We start from the raw sequence: 19363 nt of genomic DNA on the forward strand, positions 1-19363 counted from the left end.
TGAAAGACACTACGGTCATGGCCAGGAAGCTGCGGAGGGCTGCAGATGGTTTATGTCCTATAGTCCATGTTTATGTCCCAGGTTGACAGAGATAACACCAGGGATCACCGTGCAGTAGAAGAGTGTGTTGGGGATGCCAGAATTCAAAGGTGAAAAGGGGCAATCTATCATTAAAAGAAACCTAGACAGTTTACTGAAGAGATTTCTGCATGATCTCTGATGCAACTTGTTCCATCTAACACCTTGAATTGGCGCTTCAGCCTCTTTCTCCCACATTTAGTCAGATTGCTGAGACGCATGCTTCAGCTCCACATAAGAAAATTAAAAAACATCCCTGGCTCTCGCTATGATCTATTGAAAGTAATCTGATGCATATAGACAAACGTTGGCCCATGCTGGCACACAGCCTAGTTAGCAAGTATAAATAAATTATTAATAAATTATGTGGAAATTTTCATTTGTATGTAACACAATTCAATCAGCACCTCTCCGACACGGTTATAATCTTTATGAAGGTAGGTTTTATTGCAGCACTGTTGTATTAGGCTGCATTAGTTTTAGTTCGGTGCAAACTGACAGGGAGTGTATCTGAGCGTATTCTAGGTTGATAAAACCACAACTAATTCCTCCTACGGGCCAGCAGAGGGAGCCACCATCTCTGGCTCTTCACACATGAAGTTTTACCTTTAGGCCTCTTGCCTATTCAGATTAAGTACGCACTATGCAATTGCAAGTTAAATGTAAGAAAATCCGCAGGAGTGGACCATCTGGATCCTCGTCCCACGTGCTGCACTTCATGCTTCACATGCAGTCTAACATCACCGCAGGTGAGATTCCAGCTGTATGGAAAGCAGCCAAGGCCTTCCCACTGTAGAAAGGCGGTGACATTGACACATATTACCCCTTGCGAATATCTTATAATGACTGGATCACAGTCAACTACGTGCTTATCTAGATTATAACTATATTGTTCAGCCGCAGCAGTTAGAGGTTAGACCACAACACAGTGCAATAACAACTAGCCTTGCATGACTTGATATCATACTTTCATTAGAAAACAGACAATTTACTGCATTATTTGTTGATTGCTTTAAGGGCTTTGTTAACTGTCACAGCAGCTGTATAAGGTATTAAAAACACAATTGGTTGTTTTTAAGGTGCAACAAGTTTAATTTCTCTGCTCAGCTGTCACGTTTCCAGCCAACAGTGTCCACAGACCAAAAGTGGGCAACATGTACGACACCATTTTGAAAATGCTAATATTGCTAGCATGTAGTCTTTTCCAGCTTAATCAGTCTCCTTTACACACGAGCTTGTGTTGCCAGTTCTTGCTCATTTTAAAAACTTATCAACATATAATATTACATACTGGTATTAGTTTCAGTGAGGCCAACAGGCAGGTGATTTCCACCCTTGAGAAAGACGTCGATTACGTCAGAAGAAATTGCACCTGTAGATACTTTAAAAACATCCGCCCACTCCATGCATTGACCAATCAGCGGCGAGGACGCTGCAGCCTCTCTAAGTAGTGACAGACAGGTTATTTCTTCACTTATATATTCAAGGTGCGTTAGTACATACAAGCAGAACCTGCTGATATATTAATGGTGAAATCTACTACATAGTCTTAGTCAAATCTGTGTATTAAGTTAGTATTAGGAAGTTGTGACTTATTGAAAGCATCTACACTCTCCGTGATGGCAAAGCGAACAGGGCGACAGAGGAACCAGCTGCCAAATTGTTACTATGAGGGATACCTGGAGAAGACGTCGTTCAAAGATAAGGTAGCGTATTAGGCAATAGTGGAGAGATTTGTTTTTTGTCAGACATTGTGTATTTTAATGACTGTATGCGCTGCATCGAACAATTATTTGCTTATTTTCAATGTCGATTAATCTGTCAATAGGGTCACAAATTCCTGGTGCCCAAGATGGCTTCAGATTGCTTGTTTTGTCCGACCTACAAAACTATGATATAAGACAAAGAAAATCAGCAAATCCTCACATTTGAAAAATGACTTAAACGATTAATAGATTGTCTAAATAGTTGCAGATTATTTTTCTGTCAGTCCACTAATCGATTAATCCATTAATTGTTTCAGCTGGTTCTGCTGGTTGTGATCATTTTTACATGGAACATAAGAAACCTTGTTATTCCTATCCCCTTTACATGACTCTAACAGTATCCAGGTTTCTTATTATCTCTGTGCAGTTGTGTCTTAATTTCTCAGCATCTCAGTCACTATGTTTTGTACGTACAGAGGAGGTTCAGAATGTCCAGGTTTACATGCGCAACACATAACCCAGATACTCCAAAACCCCCCTGATCATAACCAGGATACTTGTGCGCATGTAAACGCACTCATGACTGCTTATGTTTGAAATAGGTCTGCTGTTATTGTTGATGGTAGCTCCCTCTGTCTCTCTCTCTCTCTCTCTCTCTCTCTCTCTTTCTGTGTGTGTGTGTTTGCGTGTGTGAGAGACATGAATGGCTGGCATCTCAACAATGTGCAGAAGATAACAGGAAACCTCGTAACACTCCTGTCAACTTTAATCAGTTTTAATGTCAGAGCCATTCAGCACCTGTTTGATGAATCTATGGTGGTGTGCAGAGGAGCTCTACTGCGCTTTACATCAGTATTGTAGATGGTTGGCCCTTACATGGAGGAACTGTAATTTGGTCATTCATTTAATACACTAGCATGTGCTAAATATCACAAAACCAGTGCAATGACATGCTTAATACTTTATTAATCATTTGTAAGACAGTGCAGTGGTCTAGCAACACACTTAATGCACAGGTAGAACAGTCAGGTAAAGTCAAGTTAGATTCTTGTAAGTTGTGTGGACTTTGACTTGAGTTTTTCAGCGGACAGTAAACAGCACCTGCCTCTCTCCAACTGGTCTGACTGCTTTTCTGGTCATTGTACCATAAAGATTAGAGCAAGCCAGGAAGTGACAGAAAGCTAAAGACGCAAACTGGCAAAACAGGCTTTGCAAATAAATCCTGTGTGCTGTTCGGCCCAGCCCTCACCGATAAGAGACCATATACACTCCAGTGAGAGCCAGGACATGTCCCAGATAAAAGTAGGGGTGCTCACTTAGAGGTTTATTTGGAACTAATTAGGGACTCCTTCAAATGCAGAATCAGTTTGACAGTTCACCAAGTGTTGGGGTGGGGTGGCTTTGACCTGAAATAGACAATGATTATCACAAACTCTGAGTCATGCAGTACTCACAACTTACACTCATACACACAAATTAATCCGGGAAACAGCTGCATATACCTAATACCCTTCACGTCCAACACTAAACGCAATTATGAACATCACACACTGGTTTCGGTTGTGGTTACAAACACTTGACTCATCAAGTCCTAATCCAAGAATGTCACCTGCGCAGACTGCAGCTGCCCTGTATATTTCCTTGTTATGTCACGTCATTTTCCTCGTTTTCTTCCTTTTCTGTCTTTGTACACAATTTGAAATCTGTGTTGTTCTTCCTCTTCACAAATGTATTTTTTCTGTTTTCCCTGCTTGACATGCTATCTTTTATGTCCCTCTCTTTGTGTGCGTGTGTGTGTGCAGACATCTCGGAAACTGTGGACCTGCCTGTGTGGAAACACGCTGTTCTTCTTCAACGAGAAGAGAGACACTGATGTAAGTAATCACGAAGATTTGAGTTAGTATAAGAGACGGATTTTTTTTAAATTAAAATTATTCTTTATTAAGCCAACACTTGGGGATTATATGTCACTTCATGTGTCTTTGTGTGTGTGTGTGTGTTTCATCAGTACTTAGAGAAACTGGATCTCAGTGAATTGATCTCAATAACAGATGACGGAAGCCAGGATCGTAACTTAGGTGCAGCCAGACTCAACCTCCAGATGAAGGATGGAAATATTGAATTCACTGTGAGGGAATATATAGAAAATATGTAACTCATCCTCTTTTCAAAGTAATTCCCCATTTTCACAGTTTGTCTCTTCTCCGCTGTCTCTACAGGTCCCTAATGCTGAGGCTCGTGAGTTGTGGAAGGGCTATATCCACTCTGTGGTTAAGGTCTGTGGTGTAATTAGCATTTAGCTCAACGATAAACATTGTTTTTTTAACTTGTAAAATGTTTTAAATGATTTAAGTTGAACAGACTTATGTTTAGATGTAGCTAACATCAGGCCAAATGTAGATAATTGCAGCCCTTGTGTGCACATATCATTTAAAACCCAAACTGTGTCTCCGTGCAGCTGTCGTTACCATCCTCCCTCAACCTGCTACCAGGCCAGATCCACATGCTAAAAGAGGCAGTAGAAAGGGAAAAGGAAAGAACAAAAACTGCCACCAACTCCAGTCTTTACATCAGCCTCCAAGCAGACATGCCAGCGTGAGTATTAACAAGACTCAAAAGTACTGACACTCATGCTCAAGTGAAATACTGGTGATTTCTAATGTGGCCAATACAATGGGCTGAGGCCATGATACAAACACATGGCCAAAATTGATATTTGAGAGGAGCTTTTTGAAGCGCATTAAAAAGGTCTTGAGCGGTGTGGCAGTATTTCAGTATTTAATGATTCTTTCCCACATTCCTTTGGTTTTCCTGCTCTCCAGCAGCCCCCAACAGTTTACAAAGGGTTCACAGTTTGCATAGCATTGCTGTCCAGGGAAAACTATGCATCTTCATATTTGGTGATTTTTAGTTTTTCAGATAAACTGGACATTGAATTATCTAAATAACAGCATTATGAAGCTTAAATCCAGGCTGATGTATGTGTGGTATCAGCAGGTTTCCGAACCTAAACATCTGGACCGGAGCGTCTCTAGAGAGTACAACTCAGATCATTGCTGTCTTGAATCTCAGACAAGACTTTTATAGGTTTTAATTGCATTTAAATGCATCACTGTTTATCAACCTCATAAAATCAGTTTTAGATGAATGACGGCAGTTTTTCCTTTTGTCTCATCACTGTGTTTTCTGGCATCTTGCAGTTGTTACCACAGTGTGTCCCGTCTGGAGGCAGAGATGCTGCTTGAGAGAGAGGCCAGGAGAGGAAACCTGCTGCTGAGGCCTGGGAGGGACGGCAACTCCTTCGCTGTCACCACCAGACAGGACCATAACGGGTACACACACACACATACTCAAAGCATAAACACACACATTCCCACACAGATCTAATACATAGGCATACAAACTTATCACACACTCAGACACACGCAAAACACAACTACCAGTACTGTATCATCAATTAATTTGGGCAAAAAATGGACTGCAGTACTCTGTTACTACTAGAAGAGAACATAACAGGCCAAATTACAATTAACACAGTGAATCTGACATCATCTTTGCAGATGTGTTATTGTTGCATGTTGTTGTCTTGGACAATGTATAATCTGTTTATTAGTTCATTTCATCAGTGTTTTAATTGCCTGCCTCTCTCTTCTCTGTCAGCTCTATATTCAGACACTACCGAGTGGTTCGTAAACATGACGGGTGCTTTGCCATTGATGTGGACAATCCTGTGAGTATTAAAAAATCTGATCCAGATTAAGGTACTTAAGTAATTAAGGTACATAAGTTACTTTAGTAAGTAAAGTACTTAAGTTAAGAAAGAACAAGTTGCACTTGATAGCTGGAGGCTTTATTGTTCAGGTGAGAGAGGAGATGGAAGTGTACTTCATAATAACTTTAGCGCATGACTTCCTGTAAAGATAAGGACGATTACTGGTTAGTTAGTGACGTTAGTTCAGTCACCACAGACATATTTCTTCTGCCCAAGTGTTGGATAAGGCTTTCATTTGCGGCTAGTCACATGACTCACCTCTGATCATTGTATTAAATTACTGGCATAAAGTGACACATGCATGCAGGGTGCGTGTTTGCACTGGCAAGGTGTTTTTGCATATAGTTAACATTGTTCCACATGATTCTCAGCACTAATGACACATAACCAGTTATTAAACTCAATTGCAGGTTGCAAGATAATTGTGATATGTATATTGTGTGGTTTTTGTGGTTGAGTCACATCTCACAACACAACCTGTTTTATTTCCTGTATGTATTAAAAAAGAAGCTGTTCTCTGTGCAGGTCCCCTGTGCCACGCTATGTGATGCGATCAACTATTTAGTGGAAAAAACGGACGGAGTTTTGATTCCTCTCATCATTGAGGAAAAATATGAGACAAACATCTGTACGTACAAAAACTGAGACATTTTCATCTTCCTTACATCTCTTTCACTCTAGTTTTCTCTCTTTTAGCCTTTTCTTTGCTCACTCGCTTCGTGTTTAAGTAAGGTCACCTTTTTAGCTGTGTAATCGTTATTCCATATACCAAACATATACATTTACCAAAAGGTATACATGGCTAATTGAAGTTCTGCCTTTTTTACAGCTTTTATTTGGTCTGATAATGAAAATGGAGAGAAGAGTGTTCGGCAGGCACCGTCAAACCTTGTCCCACCACGTGTACCTCCCAAACCAGGTAGGGGAGAGCGGGGCATCTTGTCACACTTTTTGCTTTCACTTTAATTTCTTGGTCTCAGTACCTCACAGTCGCTCATTTTCCATATTAAATTAAATAATATATTCTTGTGCACATCTCACTTTAATATAGAGTTATAAATGGTTAAGTACAGAATATGCATTTGTTACAAGTTGACCCATCACCGGGTAAGTTGCCACGCTATATTTTTAAACAAATATGAACATGTATAAAAGTAGAGGCTTTCCACACTAATTTTAGCAGTTAAAACTCAGATTTATTTAGACAGATGTTTCAAATACCAGGGCTTCATCAGCATCAGTGTATGAAAATACAGGAACAACCCCTGTTAGCAAATAAACAAACAAATAACAAATAAACAAATAGTCTACCGTGGACACGACAGATTGATAGGCCTAAGTCTATGCAGACCAAAATGGACTCTTACTAGAAAAAAAGTGTAAATGAATAACAAATTACAAAAAAATGTATCCTTAACTATGACTTTTTTTCAGTTCCAATTCAAAAACGATATTTTATCATTATCATTTTTAAATTAAAGGCTTATTATGCACCCTCCTGTGTATTTTGACCAGTTTGTGGCCACATAATTTCTAACAATTTAATTACAATACTGTGTGAAGCAGTATATCAACACACACATTGTTGTTTACACGTTGCATAGTAACCACCAACTGCCACTAAACGCAGTTTAACCCCAAAGGACTGAGACAACTTGCCCCAGAGTGACATGTGTGCTGTTGCTAGCTTACCACAAGCTAGCTTTAGTTTAGGTATCAAAATACACCTTTTCTCTCCTCTCTTCTGTGCAAAAATAATATAATTGAACATACTTACTTATCGAAGTTTTATTACATAAATAGTGCAGTTTAGTTTTTTTACTTTTATGGTTAAAAAATATGAAAATTGTCCTCACCTCGGATTACAGGGACATATACTGCATGTCAAGAGCAAAATGACTTCAGAACAGTTGCACATGCAACTGTTAGATTTTTGAGATAGCGCCCTCTGGTTTTGGAGATATAACTAGTGTGACAAGATGCCCCGCTCTCCCCTACTGTGTCTATTAATACAAACACACAAGCATGAACACATACAGCCACTAAACTATTTACACTGTTTGTCAAACCTGTTTGCTCTGGCCCTTTGACACATTCAGGTGGAAATTATTAAAAGTAAAATCATTTGACGAGAATGTTTGTACAAAAATTCATGGCAATGCATTCGATAGTTGTTGAGACGTTTCACTTAAAACCACAAATGTCAACCTTTTGGTGGCACTAGAGGAAAACTTGAAGGCTCACCGAAGTTAGTGGGATTCATCCTCTGAGGGACCTTGAATGTCTGTACAATCATGGCAATCCATCCAATAGTCACGTATAAAATAACACTGATAAAAATCTTCACGTTAAACTTAATCAACATACATGTTTGTACTGGACATGTTCATTTTCAAAACCTGCATGAAACCAGCAGCTGCTGCTGTTGCCAGTGTAGCTTGGGCTTTAGGTGTTTTCTCAAGGGTACTGTGACAGCAGTTGTTCACCTTGGTCATTATATCATACAGTATATCAACCCTGTAATAATTATAATTACATGTTTTGTTTCGCAGTAGCTCCAAGAATACCGACCCCTGAACCAGTGCCAGCACTCGAAGAAGGGAATTTGTATCTGAATGACATGCGTGAGTATAACTCTACTGCCACCAGTCCCATCACTCAATCAATCCATCTATCATTCCTGCCATTTGCTCTTCTTTCTTGCAAACATAAACAGGTGTGACTTCATTTTTTTCATTGCTATTGCTAACTATAGTCTGTGTTTAAACAGTGGAGACAGAAAAAGAGCCAGTAGATCCCCCAGCCGTTCCACTGCCACGTAAGTCCCTCCATCTTGTCTGTCAATCTCAGAAACTCACAGTGAGAATGTTTTCCCTTTACCTGCTGCATGACTGTAATCATTGATTTTTTATGACCATGAATCGTTGTGTTTTTGGTCCTCCATAGAAGTGGAGAAAAAACCTCCAAAGAAAGCAATGATGCCTCCAACTCCTGCTCTTCGCAAACGGTCCTCTTCTACATCACCCCCCTCCTCTGCCTCTTCCACAAACAGCCAGGATCCGAGAATGAGAGTCCACGTAGACACTTTGGGACAGAGTAAGTCCACCTTATCTTCTTTAGATTGTAATTTGTGCAGATAAATTTTCAGTCTGAATTCATATTTTTCTGTTAAGTGTCATTTTACTTTCTTGCCATAATACCAAATCTTAATTGTCTGATATGCTCTAGTTCCTCTCACAGCAATAGCTGAGCTGAAACTGAAGTTGGAACAAAAGGTGAGGTGTCAAGAGTGACCTCTCCTGGCGGGAGCCTCTCAAAGCACCTGTGACTCACACCAGTACAGAGCCCAGCTGTTTCCACACAAACAGCCTCTTCCTCCTCTGCATCGTGGCTCTGCTCCTCCTCGTCAGCTGGCTGTCGGCAGGAAAACCTCTTCGAAGATTAACACTTTATTGATTCACTCTTCTCAGACACTCATTAGCAAATGAATCGACTGTAACGAGGGGTGTACATGTCACATTATCGTGTACATTTTGCACATTTACAATTAATAATGGTGTACATTTTCCTTATCAGATTGTATTACATGTGTTGTTTCAGTGTTGTTTTTGTCTACTTTTTTTTTTACATAGCTAAAATGTTATTCTGTCGAGAGGCATAATAACATTTATATTGTACTGCATGTATCACTGCCTCTCTATACAGTGTAGTGAACTCTGAAAGAAAACAGAAATTAGAGTTGGCTTGTGGTTACTGTACCTACTGTATGTGAACATATTGTATATATTTTTCAGTGAAGAAAAACTCTTGCTTCTGTCAGATGAAATCAGATACATTTGACCAAGCAACTTCTAGTATGTGCCATGCAGCAGTTAGAAGTCAGTCAGAAATCAATCAGTTTTATGATGTTCTATACCTGGTCTATTTCCTGTGTTACGCTTTTTTTTTTAACTGACATTATTTTCTTACTTTGTTTTTATTACTCGATGACGCAGAAATCCAAGAACAAAGTGCTCTCACTCCTTTATTACCTCAATGACTGATACATCGTAGTGGAAAAATTAAACTATTTACAATAAATTGTGACATTATGTTAGCATGTGAAATAAAGTTAACATAATTCTCAGCTTCTTTAAAGCATTGCAGGCTACAGTTATTCAGGAGACGCATACAGAAGGAGCAACGTGGCAAAGCAAGGCTTGTTACCATGTGTATGACAGAGGTCGGGCGGTGCATGAATAAGGACTTCATAACATCAGTTTCCAGAGTTTATCACTTTTGTTTCTCACCCAGGCGGACCCCAAACCTGGCTAACTCTCATGATACAATTTGTTAGCTGAGGCTACTTGCTAGCTATTTGTTATATTTGGACAACAGACAGTCCACTACTCATCAATGGGATTCCTCTTCAGCACATAAAGTGGTGTTATTAGATATAGACACATACATACTGTACATACAAGCATTAGGGTGCAGTCAGGTGAATAGAATGTATACAGTACAGTCATTTCCAAAATCCTGAAGCCATATCTGATGACTACATGGAGTTACACTAAAGAAAACTCCCTTCTAACTTTCTGTGCAGAGTCCGGCTGTCAGATTTAACTCCACAGCCAACACTGACTCTGATTTAAAACTAGCAGAACCTCAGCACTAGCAGTTTCTTGCACGCAAAGTGTGGGACCTGACTACAAAGAGTGAAATGCAGTAAACACTGTTAAGTCTGCATGCCTTGGCAAGAAATAAATACAACATCCCTAATATGTATTGTTCATTTGTTACAATCCATTAGTTGCTGGCAAAGTAGAATAAATCCTGATTGAGTAATGAACTACATTCTATTCAGTAGCATTATGTAGGAGCAGGTTGTTATTTCGGTTACATAGGTTGGTTGATGGATAGAGGCAGAATCATTAAGTGATAATTACCACTAAGCTACATTACAACCAGATTATACTAAGACTGACACAATATATTGTTTTAACTTGAAATAGGGAGGCTATTTCTTGCAGTGAAATATTAGCATGTTGGTATGGATCACCTGATTTGGCCTATCAGTTTGGAGATGAGGAGGAAGGCACAGGGAGAGAGCAGACAGGACAGGCCTTGACCCTGCACCTGCAGCTGGCTGCATCGATAGTACAACTGAGAGTTTTGGTGATGCAAAGGAAGGAAGGGCAGCGGCCAGCGCTAAATCATTGCTCTAGCAGCAGTGGGACAGTGCTAAATGAATGTGTAGAGCGAGGAGAACTACTAAGACTACAGCTAATGTGTCCCAAGTAACCACAAACAGCCAGAGTCATACATCTGAAGAATTCTGTCACTGAGGGCGCAGATGACTCACTTGTTCCCAAAACCATTTTTGTTGTCATGCAACACAGACACTGCATGTGGAACAGGCTAAGCCATCATATTCCAGTGATGTAACTCTTCCATGATATGGCTTTGACCGCAGCCAGGGCAGAGGTGATGTTCTGCAGCGGTGACTGTGGTCGAGCAGAGCTGGGAGGCGTCCAGCTGGCTGAGCTGATGGGTCTAGGTGAGGCTGGCGTTGGAGCTGCTTGTGCCGCTGTTCTTCCTCTGGCCGCTTAGCACCACGCTGGGAACCTGCAGGCCCGTCACTACTGAAAAGCTCCCGTTCCACACCTGCAGGGGGGCAGCACATCAACAGGCAGTTTAAAAACTAAAAAGGTCAGGGAACAACAAAGGATTCTTTTAGATAACTTAGAAATATTTTTTTTAGATAGCTTTTGAAGAAATGTCTCTTACCATGAAAGCTGGTATAATTGGCTGCTGGAACTTGGTTTTGAAGGTGTGCATCAGCAGTTTAGTTTTGGCGTTGTAGAAAGACAATACACCTGGAGAGAATAAAGAAGTACACATACTGTATGTACTGTATTAAAAAAGCAGGCCTGCAACTAATATTTTTATTGTTGATTAATCTGCCAATAATATTTGTCAAATAATCAATTAATCGTTTACTTTACAAAATGTCAAAACATTGTGAAAAATGTCCATTACAAGTGCACAGTAATGTCTTCAAATTGCTTGTTTTGTTCAATCAACAGTGCAAAACACTGGTTTTTCCAATGGTATAAAACATAGAAAAGCGGCACTTATCTATTTTAAGTAATATTTTATCTGTTGCCTGATTTTATATTGTTTTGTCAACGTTTTATGCCGCCATCTTGGCAGGGTCTTACATTCAAAAGAGGTTTCTAACCTCAAAGAGACATACCACGTAAAATAAAGTTTGGATAAATATTGGATACAATTTTAAAATCCTCACATCTTAAAAGATGGAGCCACGGATCGTTTGGCCTTTTTGCTCGATAAATGAAACAATGAATCCTTTTAACACTATTGTTGATTAATTTCTGTCTGTTAACTAACAGAAGAATTGACTAAAAAATATTTTAAAAGTACTGTTTTGTACAGACTCACTAAACAGATAATCGCCACTGAATACAGACAATAAAAACCTTCTGGGTTCGAAACGTAACCTGATCACTTTAAAGCGCTTATTTTGCGAGGGAGAAATTCTCAACATTTAACAGACCAACAGGGATTCTATCTGTGATCAATTAGACACTGACTGTATGTGTTAATCTCACCTTCGTCATAGTTGACGTAGACTCCTATACTGTTTGGGATGGGACAGTCCAGCGTTCGAGCCTTGTTGTTGTGCTTGGCCGTGAGGCTCTGCTGCAGCCAGTTGTTCAAATGGATGCACCAGGAAGCGCTGCTTTTCCCCAACTGGTCGAATCGTCCGAGGCTCCGCAGGGCTACACCCACAGCGAAGGCTTTGCTCTCCTTGTCAAACCGCACCTCCCAGTACTGCTGGCCAGCGTCGATCATGGTGTCAGCTGTCATGAGACATAAACCCAGGTAATCCATTTCAGAGTTACAGTGTCAATGCAATCTGCAGTGCAGTTAATGGTTGAGATGTGTGTCAACATTTGTGTAGACTGAGAGTTGTGGTTACATGTTTTGCTTGCAAATTTAGCTTGACTATCTGACTTCACGTGGTACAAGTGGGATGAAACTTCAGTTTTGTGAAAGTTATTTGTGTTGGCAGTTTGACAGGAGAATCATCGAGTGAAAACCAACTGGGTTAGGCTAGTGTAACAAGACCAGCTAGGCTAATATGCTAGCCTACAAACTCAGTACGGCTAGATGCATTCTTTTCATGCATTGCCAGTGTAAAAGGGTTTATTTTGCTCCACCCACTGAGGCTGAACCTCAAGCAGTGAAATAATGTATGCTTCCAAAACAGCTCGGTTTCAAATTACTGTATAACTCCAGTCTGGTGTGTTTTGCTCCTAGAACAGTAGAAATATATTTGTTGTGCTTTGTTTTTTGTTACCAGTGTGTATTCTCACCCAGAACTGTGTAGGACTCTGCTGTAAATCTGTCTCTGCCGGGCCGGGCTGTCGGAGCTCTCTTAGGTGACATCAGGGCTGACCTGATCAAAGATGGTAGACAACAAACACTCAAAGATCCATATTTTTGAGGTTTATTCTGAATGACATTAAGTACATGACCACTGGCCTTATGTTTTTTTTTTTTTTTTTTTTTTTTATCCCTGTTAATAGTCAAAGTCCAGGTTTAAAGACACTGCAAGTTTACATTCATACAAACCTGGCTGGAGAGTGCATCGGGGAGTTGGTTCGGTTCTTTTCCTTGCGGATGTCCTGTATCTTTCCTCCACTGCTGTCCCACTCCACACTCAAGTCCTCCACCTTCAGGTTCTGGTGGGACGAGGCAGAGTCCAGTTTGAAGTTGAAGGCTGCAAGCGGAAAACGAGGCAGATTTTTACTAACGCACTGATATATATGAAATACAATCCAATATTCACATTCCTCTCAACAAAGACTTTTCATGCATTGTCGACCACAGTGAAATAATAGCAACAACACATAGACCTAGTTTGTGTCCAGTGTTCTCACCGTGGGTTTCTAGTGTAACTGGCTCAGAGAACTCTCCTGCCACGGCCTTGTTACACGCTCTCACTCTGAACGTCAAGTACCGGGTGTCAAAGCGCAGACCTGAGAATAAAAACACAAGTATCCTTTAGGAGTCAGCTTCATCAAAGTTCAGACAACAAATGCCAAATATCTCCTCACAATCCTCCTCCTACCTGTGAGTGTGTGCTCCATCTCTCGTATGCCCTCCACCACCATCCAGGGGTAGTCCTCTCTGATGCGCGGCGGACCCTCGTGGTTTGTGCGTCGATGCTCCAGTATGTAGTGGTCTATCTTGCTGTCAGGCTCCGGTAAGGTCCAAACAACACTCACTGTGTTGTCGCACACCTGGCACTCTGAGACCTGGATCTCTGGAGTGGCGGGAACTGGAGAGAAGAGACAAATCAACTTCCTCTACTCTTGCTCGACACTTTTAATGTTATTTCACTACAGAAACTTGTGTGAAATATTCAATAACGAGTTTTTAAATGATTTAAAAACTCAAGTTTATTTAATTTCTCATGACGTGAGCAGTCACATGGGAATAATGTTATAGCTGTATCAACTGATTTTTGCCACTTGGGGGCAGAATTACCCCAAACAAGCTAACAGGTACACAGCCTAGCATAAACGTATGGCTAAAGTGTTAGCCAACAACTGTGTATTTACACATCAATCCAAGTATACGGAGCAACATTATCCTTCATTTGGAGTCATGTTTGTGTCCAAATAACAAATGTAAGTCCAATATTCACTCTCCATTTAGCTCTGTTTTGCTCTATGGAGGTAAATATCTGGCCCTTTAGCTGCTAAATGTTCAACTATTATCGCCAGCTAGCTGCTAACATCTGTGTGTTCTGTACAGCGGCTTTATCAGAGCTTTCTAGCTGGAAACATCTGCCAGCAATGAGACTGAGAGACCTACAGTGGTTACATGGGCTTTAAAACCACACCAGGTGCACTAAAGAGGTTAAGAAGCCTCACACAACTGCAGAGTCGGATGACTTATCTGTGGTTTCATAGCTGCAAATGACCCCTTTCACATTACATGTATACTTGTCATTTGACTCATTGATATATAAAATACTGATAAGTGGAGCTTAGTGAAGCCAGTGCAATGGGCGGCTTGTCTGACATAGAGCCATTGTTTTGCTGTGATCAGACTTCGAAACAAAGGCCCAGACTGTGAGCAAGGCAAAAATTGATGCCTGTGTGTGGTTACTAATGACAAAAGACATAAAGACAATTCTGGCTATTATTGGAAAAAAAAAAAAAGAAAATCGGTTAGTGCAGAAGAACTAATTTTAATCCAAAAGAACCTGCCCAAAGAACTGATTGCATCTTGAAACAAGAAAGTATAAGGTGTATCGCTGCGCTAGAATTATGAAAAATGGGACCTGATTTTAGAAAATACTTTTAAAATAGAAAATACTACAAATTGATTTGCATCGAAAACAGGCTGGAATATCTTTAATGTTTTGGTGGGTGTTTTTCAGATATTTTGTTATTTTTTGTATGAAAAATATTTATTAGTAAAGTAACTAGTAACCATTAACTATTTAACTATTTTATATTAACTATCCGTTAAATAAATGGCGCAAAAAGTCCCTCTGAAATGTAGTGGAGTAGAAGTATAAAGCAGAATGAAATGGAGACACAAGTACTGTACTGGTGTAAATGCACTTAATTACATTACACCACTGATGTAGTCACCGTCTGCAGCTCTTTTGTTTGTATCTGTATTTCTTTGTATTAAAGTTGGAGCAGACCTGGGAGAAATTTGAGGCCCTGCAACATCCCCCTCTCCTGGCTGAAATCCACCATTAAGTGACTCATGTTGTCACTGGCTTTAGCCTTCAGGGAGAGGCGAAAGGCTGGAGCCATCGTCACGCTGCGGACAAAGAGAGACACACAAAAACACACAAACACACGGAGTGGAAACAAGCGTGGTCCGTTATTCAACTGGATCCGAGGCAAAAACTGGTGATTTCTACTACTGCTTACTAAGAAAAGGCCACTAACTAGACTTCTGTTACTACCACCGAACTCATCACGCTGATCAACATTTAAAAGCGGAGCTAGACAGGGAGCAGCAGTCATCCAGGGAGGGGCTGACACAGGGTGGTACAGACTTGAGAAGACAGTGGGAAACACAAAGACAAAAGGCTCCCGAATGAAAAGCTTTCCATAGTGCTTATTGTCTACGAAATGGGTGCGGTGGCTACACGTTTGATGCATGCATGCTACATTATGAGATGGCTCAATGGTTACAGGAGGCTATAACAAAAAGGGAAACAATGGATGACTGAGTACTATACCTATCCTTAATGTCTTTGGCCGCCTGGAGAGGAGAAGCAGACGGGGATAGGAAAAGGAGAGAAGAGATACGGAGCGAAGAGAAAACTGAGTTGAAGCCCATCATGTTGTCATTTAACACAAAAAGTCGCTGGTGGCTGTGTTAAAATAACTGGTAGTATGACACCACGAGAAGGACAGATTAAATCATATATATATTTATATATGGACACTAAAATTCACCATCAGTCATTATAAATGAAGTTATAAACAGCGAGCAGAAGGAACAGTGCAGCAGCATTACATCAGCAGCGGAGTCTGTTAGTTACCTGAGTGAAACCGTCCGTCTCAGAGGAGCACAGCGTCTGGTTGGCCAGCTCCAGCAGCTCCTCCGAACTCTCCAGGGCTTTGGAACAGGCACTCAGCTGACCCTGAGAAAAAACACCAACCCACAGTTTAACAGAGTACATCTGCAAAACTTTAACACGTTCATTTTTAGTTATAATGGGACTACTGTGTTCCCTGCAGAAGCTATGGAGTTAGCTGCATCATTTGAGAGTCATGGCTTGGTCCTGAGGCTGCAGAGCTGTTGATGCATGTACCAAAGACAGAGAACTTTGAGAAGCACACAATCAATGGTATTTTGAACTGGGAGGAATTAAGAAACGCCTTATTTCTGTGCATGTGAACTGGAACGAAAAAACACGACTGCAAAAAAAAAAAAAAACTTAAAATCAGCTATATGGTGACAGAACTTTAAAAGCAAAGTTGCCAAAGCTTAAAACACTGAATTGTATTAGATTTTTTTTTTTTTAAAGTACAGTATCACAAGGTCTTTTAAAAACTACTACATATCACTTTGGGCCAACAGATCCAACACATTAATTTGATACTTAAATATCTCTCTAGGTGACCTAGCATGCATGTAAATACTCGTTTTGTTATCAAAAGATTTAGTTTCATTTTCCTTTAAATGTAACATACTTTGTTTAAAATGTGTGCTTTATATAAGCGACATACTGGCTGTTTTATACATAGATACATTTAGTTTGTCTCAGTTGTATTCTCTCTTATTTTTTCCAAAGACCAGTTGTCTTTAAATGTATTGTCTTTCATTTGTTTCTGTGTGTAATGAAATGTTGTGTTTTGTTTGATTTTGTTCAAGCACAAAGCAAAGTTGATGACATTTTAAGTTTCCCCTACAGAGCCAGGTTTTCAGTGAGCACTTTGAGAACACCTTTTCAGTTTTTAGTCAGACACTAAAAGGTCAGGTGGGTGTTTTTTTCTTCTGTGGTGACTTCAAAGCAAAACACATAATTTGTTTGATGATCAAAAATGTACTTCCCACATTTGCTTATTTACCTGACAAAAATACCGAATAAGTTTCTCTCATAAGCTTGAATATTCTTATTGAAAAACAACAACAAAGGGATTAGCGATTAAATAAAACACATTTGCTAGTATTTTGAGAGTTTAAAGAAACGCAAAGACAGCAGCAGCTACCTGGAGCTCATACGTGCGGCTGGCTCTCTCCTGTTTGATGCGCGTCACCATGTTTTCCTTCATCTCGTCCAGAACAGAGTGGAGGGAGGTGAACTCAGACTCCAGGTCCTCCTGGACTCTGCTGGAGTTCGCCTGGTGTCACAACAAAATGAGTGAATACAGGAAGTAACCTTTTCAGCTAAACTACCTGGACGAATACACCAACAGATGAAAAACTACCAAACTGTATGCAGCCTTGATTCAATTTTAGTTCAGCCGTGTATGTTTCTGTACCTCTAAGTTGTCAAGGCTCTGTTTGAGAGTGCAGATGAAGTTTGAAATCTCCTCATTCTTCATGGCCAGCGTGTGGGTGATCTTACGCAAAGATTCCTAAAGAAAAGACAACATCTAACTTTTGTATATTCAACATTTTGTTATACCTAAAACAAAAAAGGACAAAATCTGATCCTTTCAGACTGCATGCAATGCAAAGCCTACACAGTTTAATATTCTCCATCAGTGGTCTCAAAGCCTGTGGCATTAGAGGGCTGAATGACTGCAGGTTTCTCCTCTAACCCAACACTTCACCAGCTCTTTTCACTGACTCGGGCATCCTCTGTGTTTGTGCTAATCAGTGTTTGGTTGGAGAGGACACATGGAGCTTTAGGCTTTGAGCTCCCTTTTAAACATGATTAAACATTTGTTCTTCAGATCGGGTCAGAGAGGGATCTATGCCTCAGTGCACAGGGAGGGAGGACAGGACAGGGCGGAAGGATGCGCATTTATAATTTAATAATGCAGCTCCACAACCATTGAACAGCCGACTTCAAAAAGGGCTGAACACACACTAGGTCGATTAATATACGGATCACACCTCTGAATGATACGTTCCCACTTCTGTTATATTTCATCTCGAGCCGGCTATTCCACAGTGAACAAGTCCATTCATACCGAAGCACTGTGTAACGTTAGTGTTTGTTGATGCGAGAGGAGCTGCGCCAAGGCCCCCAGTCCCTGACTATAACGTCGATACATCGATAACAAAGTCATCGATAGTATGCACGAGATAAACCTCACCTTCAACCGGACACACACTGATTCAAACATAAAACACCACTGTGAAACACGAGTCCGTACCGCATCCACAAGATCCCCAATTTTCGCAGCTTGTTCCCCTCCTTCCTTTGTACACTACGCCCTGAAACGGCTTCCCCCATCAGAGACACCTGTTCCTCCGGCTCCGGCTCACCTTCTGGTCTCCCATCTCGCCGCTCCGGTGCACCGGCGCCGCTCGAGCCGCAAACTCCGCCGGTATTTCTCCTCCGTCCCCCGCTTTTTGGTTTGTTAGCACGGCGGAGCTGGTACTGATGCTGCCGGAGTGCAACGCATCTTCGGACGGACACCAACCACCAACGCCTTTGGGCCGTAGTGCGTAGAGCGCATGCGGCAGAGGAGAATTCTGGGTACTGATGTTTCTGTTGCGCGGGTGAGTAATGGTGCCTTCAGGGACGGTCGGAGAAAAGTGTTTTTTTATTCCGAACAAAAAATATATATATAAAAAAAAAATAGATTCTGGAAAATAGCTACAGGATCACTGAAGAGTCAGTTTATGTGTAACTTAACAAATCAAACTAATCAAAAATATATTTTGTTTGGATGAAGGGTGAAGATTTTAGAAAATACTTTTAAAATAGAAAATACTACAAATTGATTTGCATCGAAAACAGGCTGGAATATCTTTAATGTTTTGGTGGGTGTTTTTCAGATATTTTGTTATTTTTTGTATGAAAAATATTTATTAGTAAAGTAACTAGTAACCATTAACTATTTAACTATTTTATATTAACTATCCGTTAAATAAATGGCGCAAAAAGTCCCTCTGAAATGTAGTGGAGTAGAAGTATAAAGCAGAATGAAATGGAGACACAAGTACTGTACTGGTGTAAATGCACTTAATTACATTACACCACTGATGTAGTCACCGTCTGCAGCTCTTTTGTTTGTATCTGTATTTCTTTGTATTAAAGTTGGCAGACCTGGGAGAAATTTGAGGCCCTGCAACATCC

General features: G+C 40.5%; 2 protein-coding genes across 4 annotated transcripts; one reads left to right on the top strand and one right to left on the bottom strand.

The window, feature by feature from the left end:
* The first annotated feature begins 1491 nt into the window (after positions 1-1491).
* Positions 1492-9693, top strand: LOC122878239 (signal-transducing adaptor protein 2-like). 2 transcript variants are annotated; one of them, XM_044200776.1, is made up of 13 exons: positions 1492-1784; positions 3587-3658; positions 3793-3912; positions 4004-4060; positions 4243-4379; positions 4985-5116; positions 5445-5514; positions 6082-6184; positions 6386-6475; positions 8109-8180; positions 8327-8374; positions 8503-8652; positions 8785-9693. In XM_044200776.1, exons 1-13 carry the CDS (start codon positions 1698-1700, stop codon positions 8847-8849), a joined length of 1203 nt encoding a protein of 400 aa, XP_044056711.1. In that variant the 5' UTR covers positions 1492-1697; the 3' UTR covers positions 8850-9693. The 2 variants fall into 2 exon arrangements, with proteins under 2 accessions (XP_044056711.1, XP_044056712.1); XM_044200777.1 differs by lacking the exon at positions 6386-6475.
* On the bottom strand, positions 9568-18743 carry LOC122878238 (fibronectin type III and SPRY domain-containing protein 1). 2 transcript variants are annotated; one of them, XM_044200773.1, is made up of 13 exons: positions 18547-18743; positions 17592-17687; positions 17319-17450; positions 16145-16246; positions 15839-15861; positions 15290-15411; positions 13697-13906; positions 13506-13604; positions 13198-13345; positions 12939-13021; positions 12171-12422; positions 11326-11414; positions 9568-11202 (listed from the first exon to the last, which is right to left on the bottom strand). In XM_044200773.1, the coding sequence occupies exons 1-13, from the start codon at positions 18559-18561 to the stop codon at positions 11092-11094; spliced, it is 1482 nt and encodes a 493-aa protein (XP_044056708.1). In that variant the 5' UTR covers positions 18562-18743; the 3' UTR covers positions 9568-11091. The 2 variants fall into 2 exon arrangements, with proteins under 2 accessions (XP_044056708.1, XP_044056710.1); XM_044200775.1 differs by having other exon boundaries at positions 18435-18572.
* Positions 18744-19363: the final 620 nt, after the last annotated feature.

The sequence above is a fragment of the Siniperca chuatsi genome, linkage group LG6, assembly GCF_020085105.1.
Source record: "Siniperca chuatsi isolate FFG_IHB_CAS linkage group LG6, ASM2008510v1, whole genome shotgun sequence".
NCBI lineage: Eukaryota > Metazoa > Chordata > Actinopteri > Centrarchiformes > Sinipercidae > Siniperca > Siniperca chuatsi.

Coding starts and splice junctions, on each gene's coding strand:
- LOC122878239 (XM_044200776.1), top strand. CDS start 1,698: ATGGCAAAGCGAACAGGGCGACAGAGGAACCAGCTGCCAAATTGTTAC. Junction 4,380..4,984: donor CTCCAAGCAGACATGCCAGC/GTGAGTATTAAC, acceptor GGCATCTTGCAG/TTGTTACCACAGTGTGTCCC. Junction 8,653..8,784: donor CGTAGACACTTTGGGACAGA/GTAAGTCCACCT, acceptor GATATGCTCTAG/TTCCTCTCACAGCAATAGCT.
- LOC122878238 (XM_044200773.1), bottom strand. Junction 15,412..15,838: donor GCCAAAGACATTAAGGATAG/GTATAGTACTCA, acceptor CTTTGTCCGCAG/CGTGACGATGGCTCCAGCCT. Junction 13,907..15,289: donor GGGCCTCAAATTTCTCCCAG/GTCTGCTCCAAC, acceptor TCTTCTCTCCAG/TTCCCGCCACTCCAGAGATC.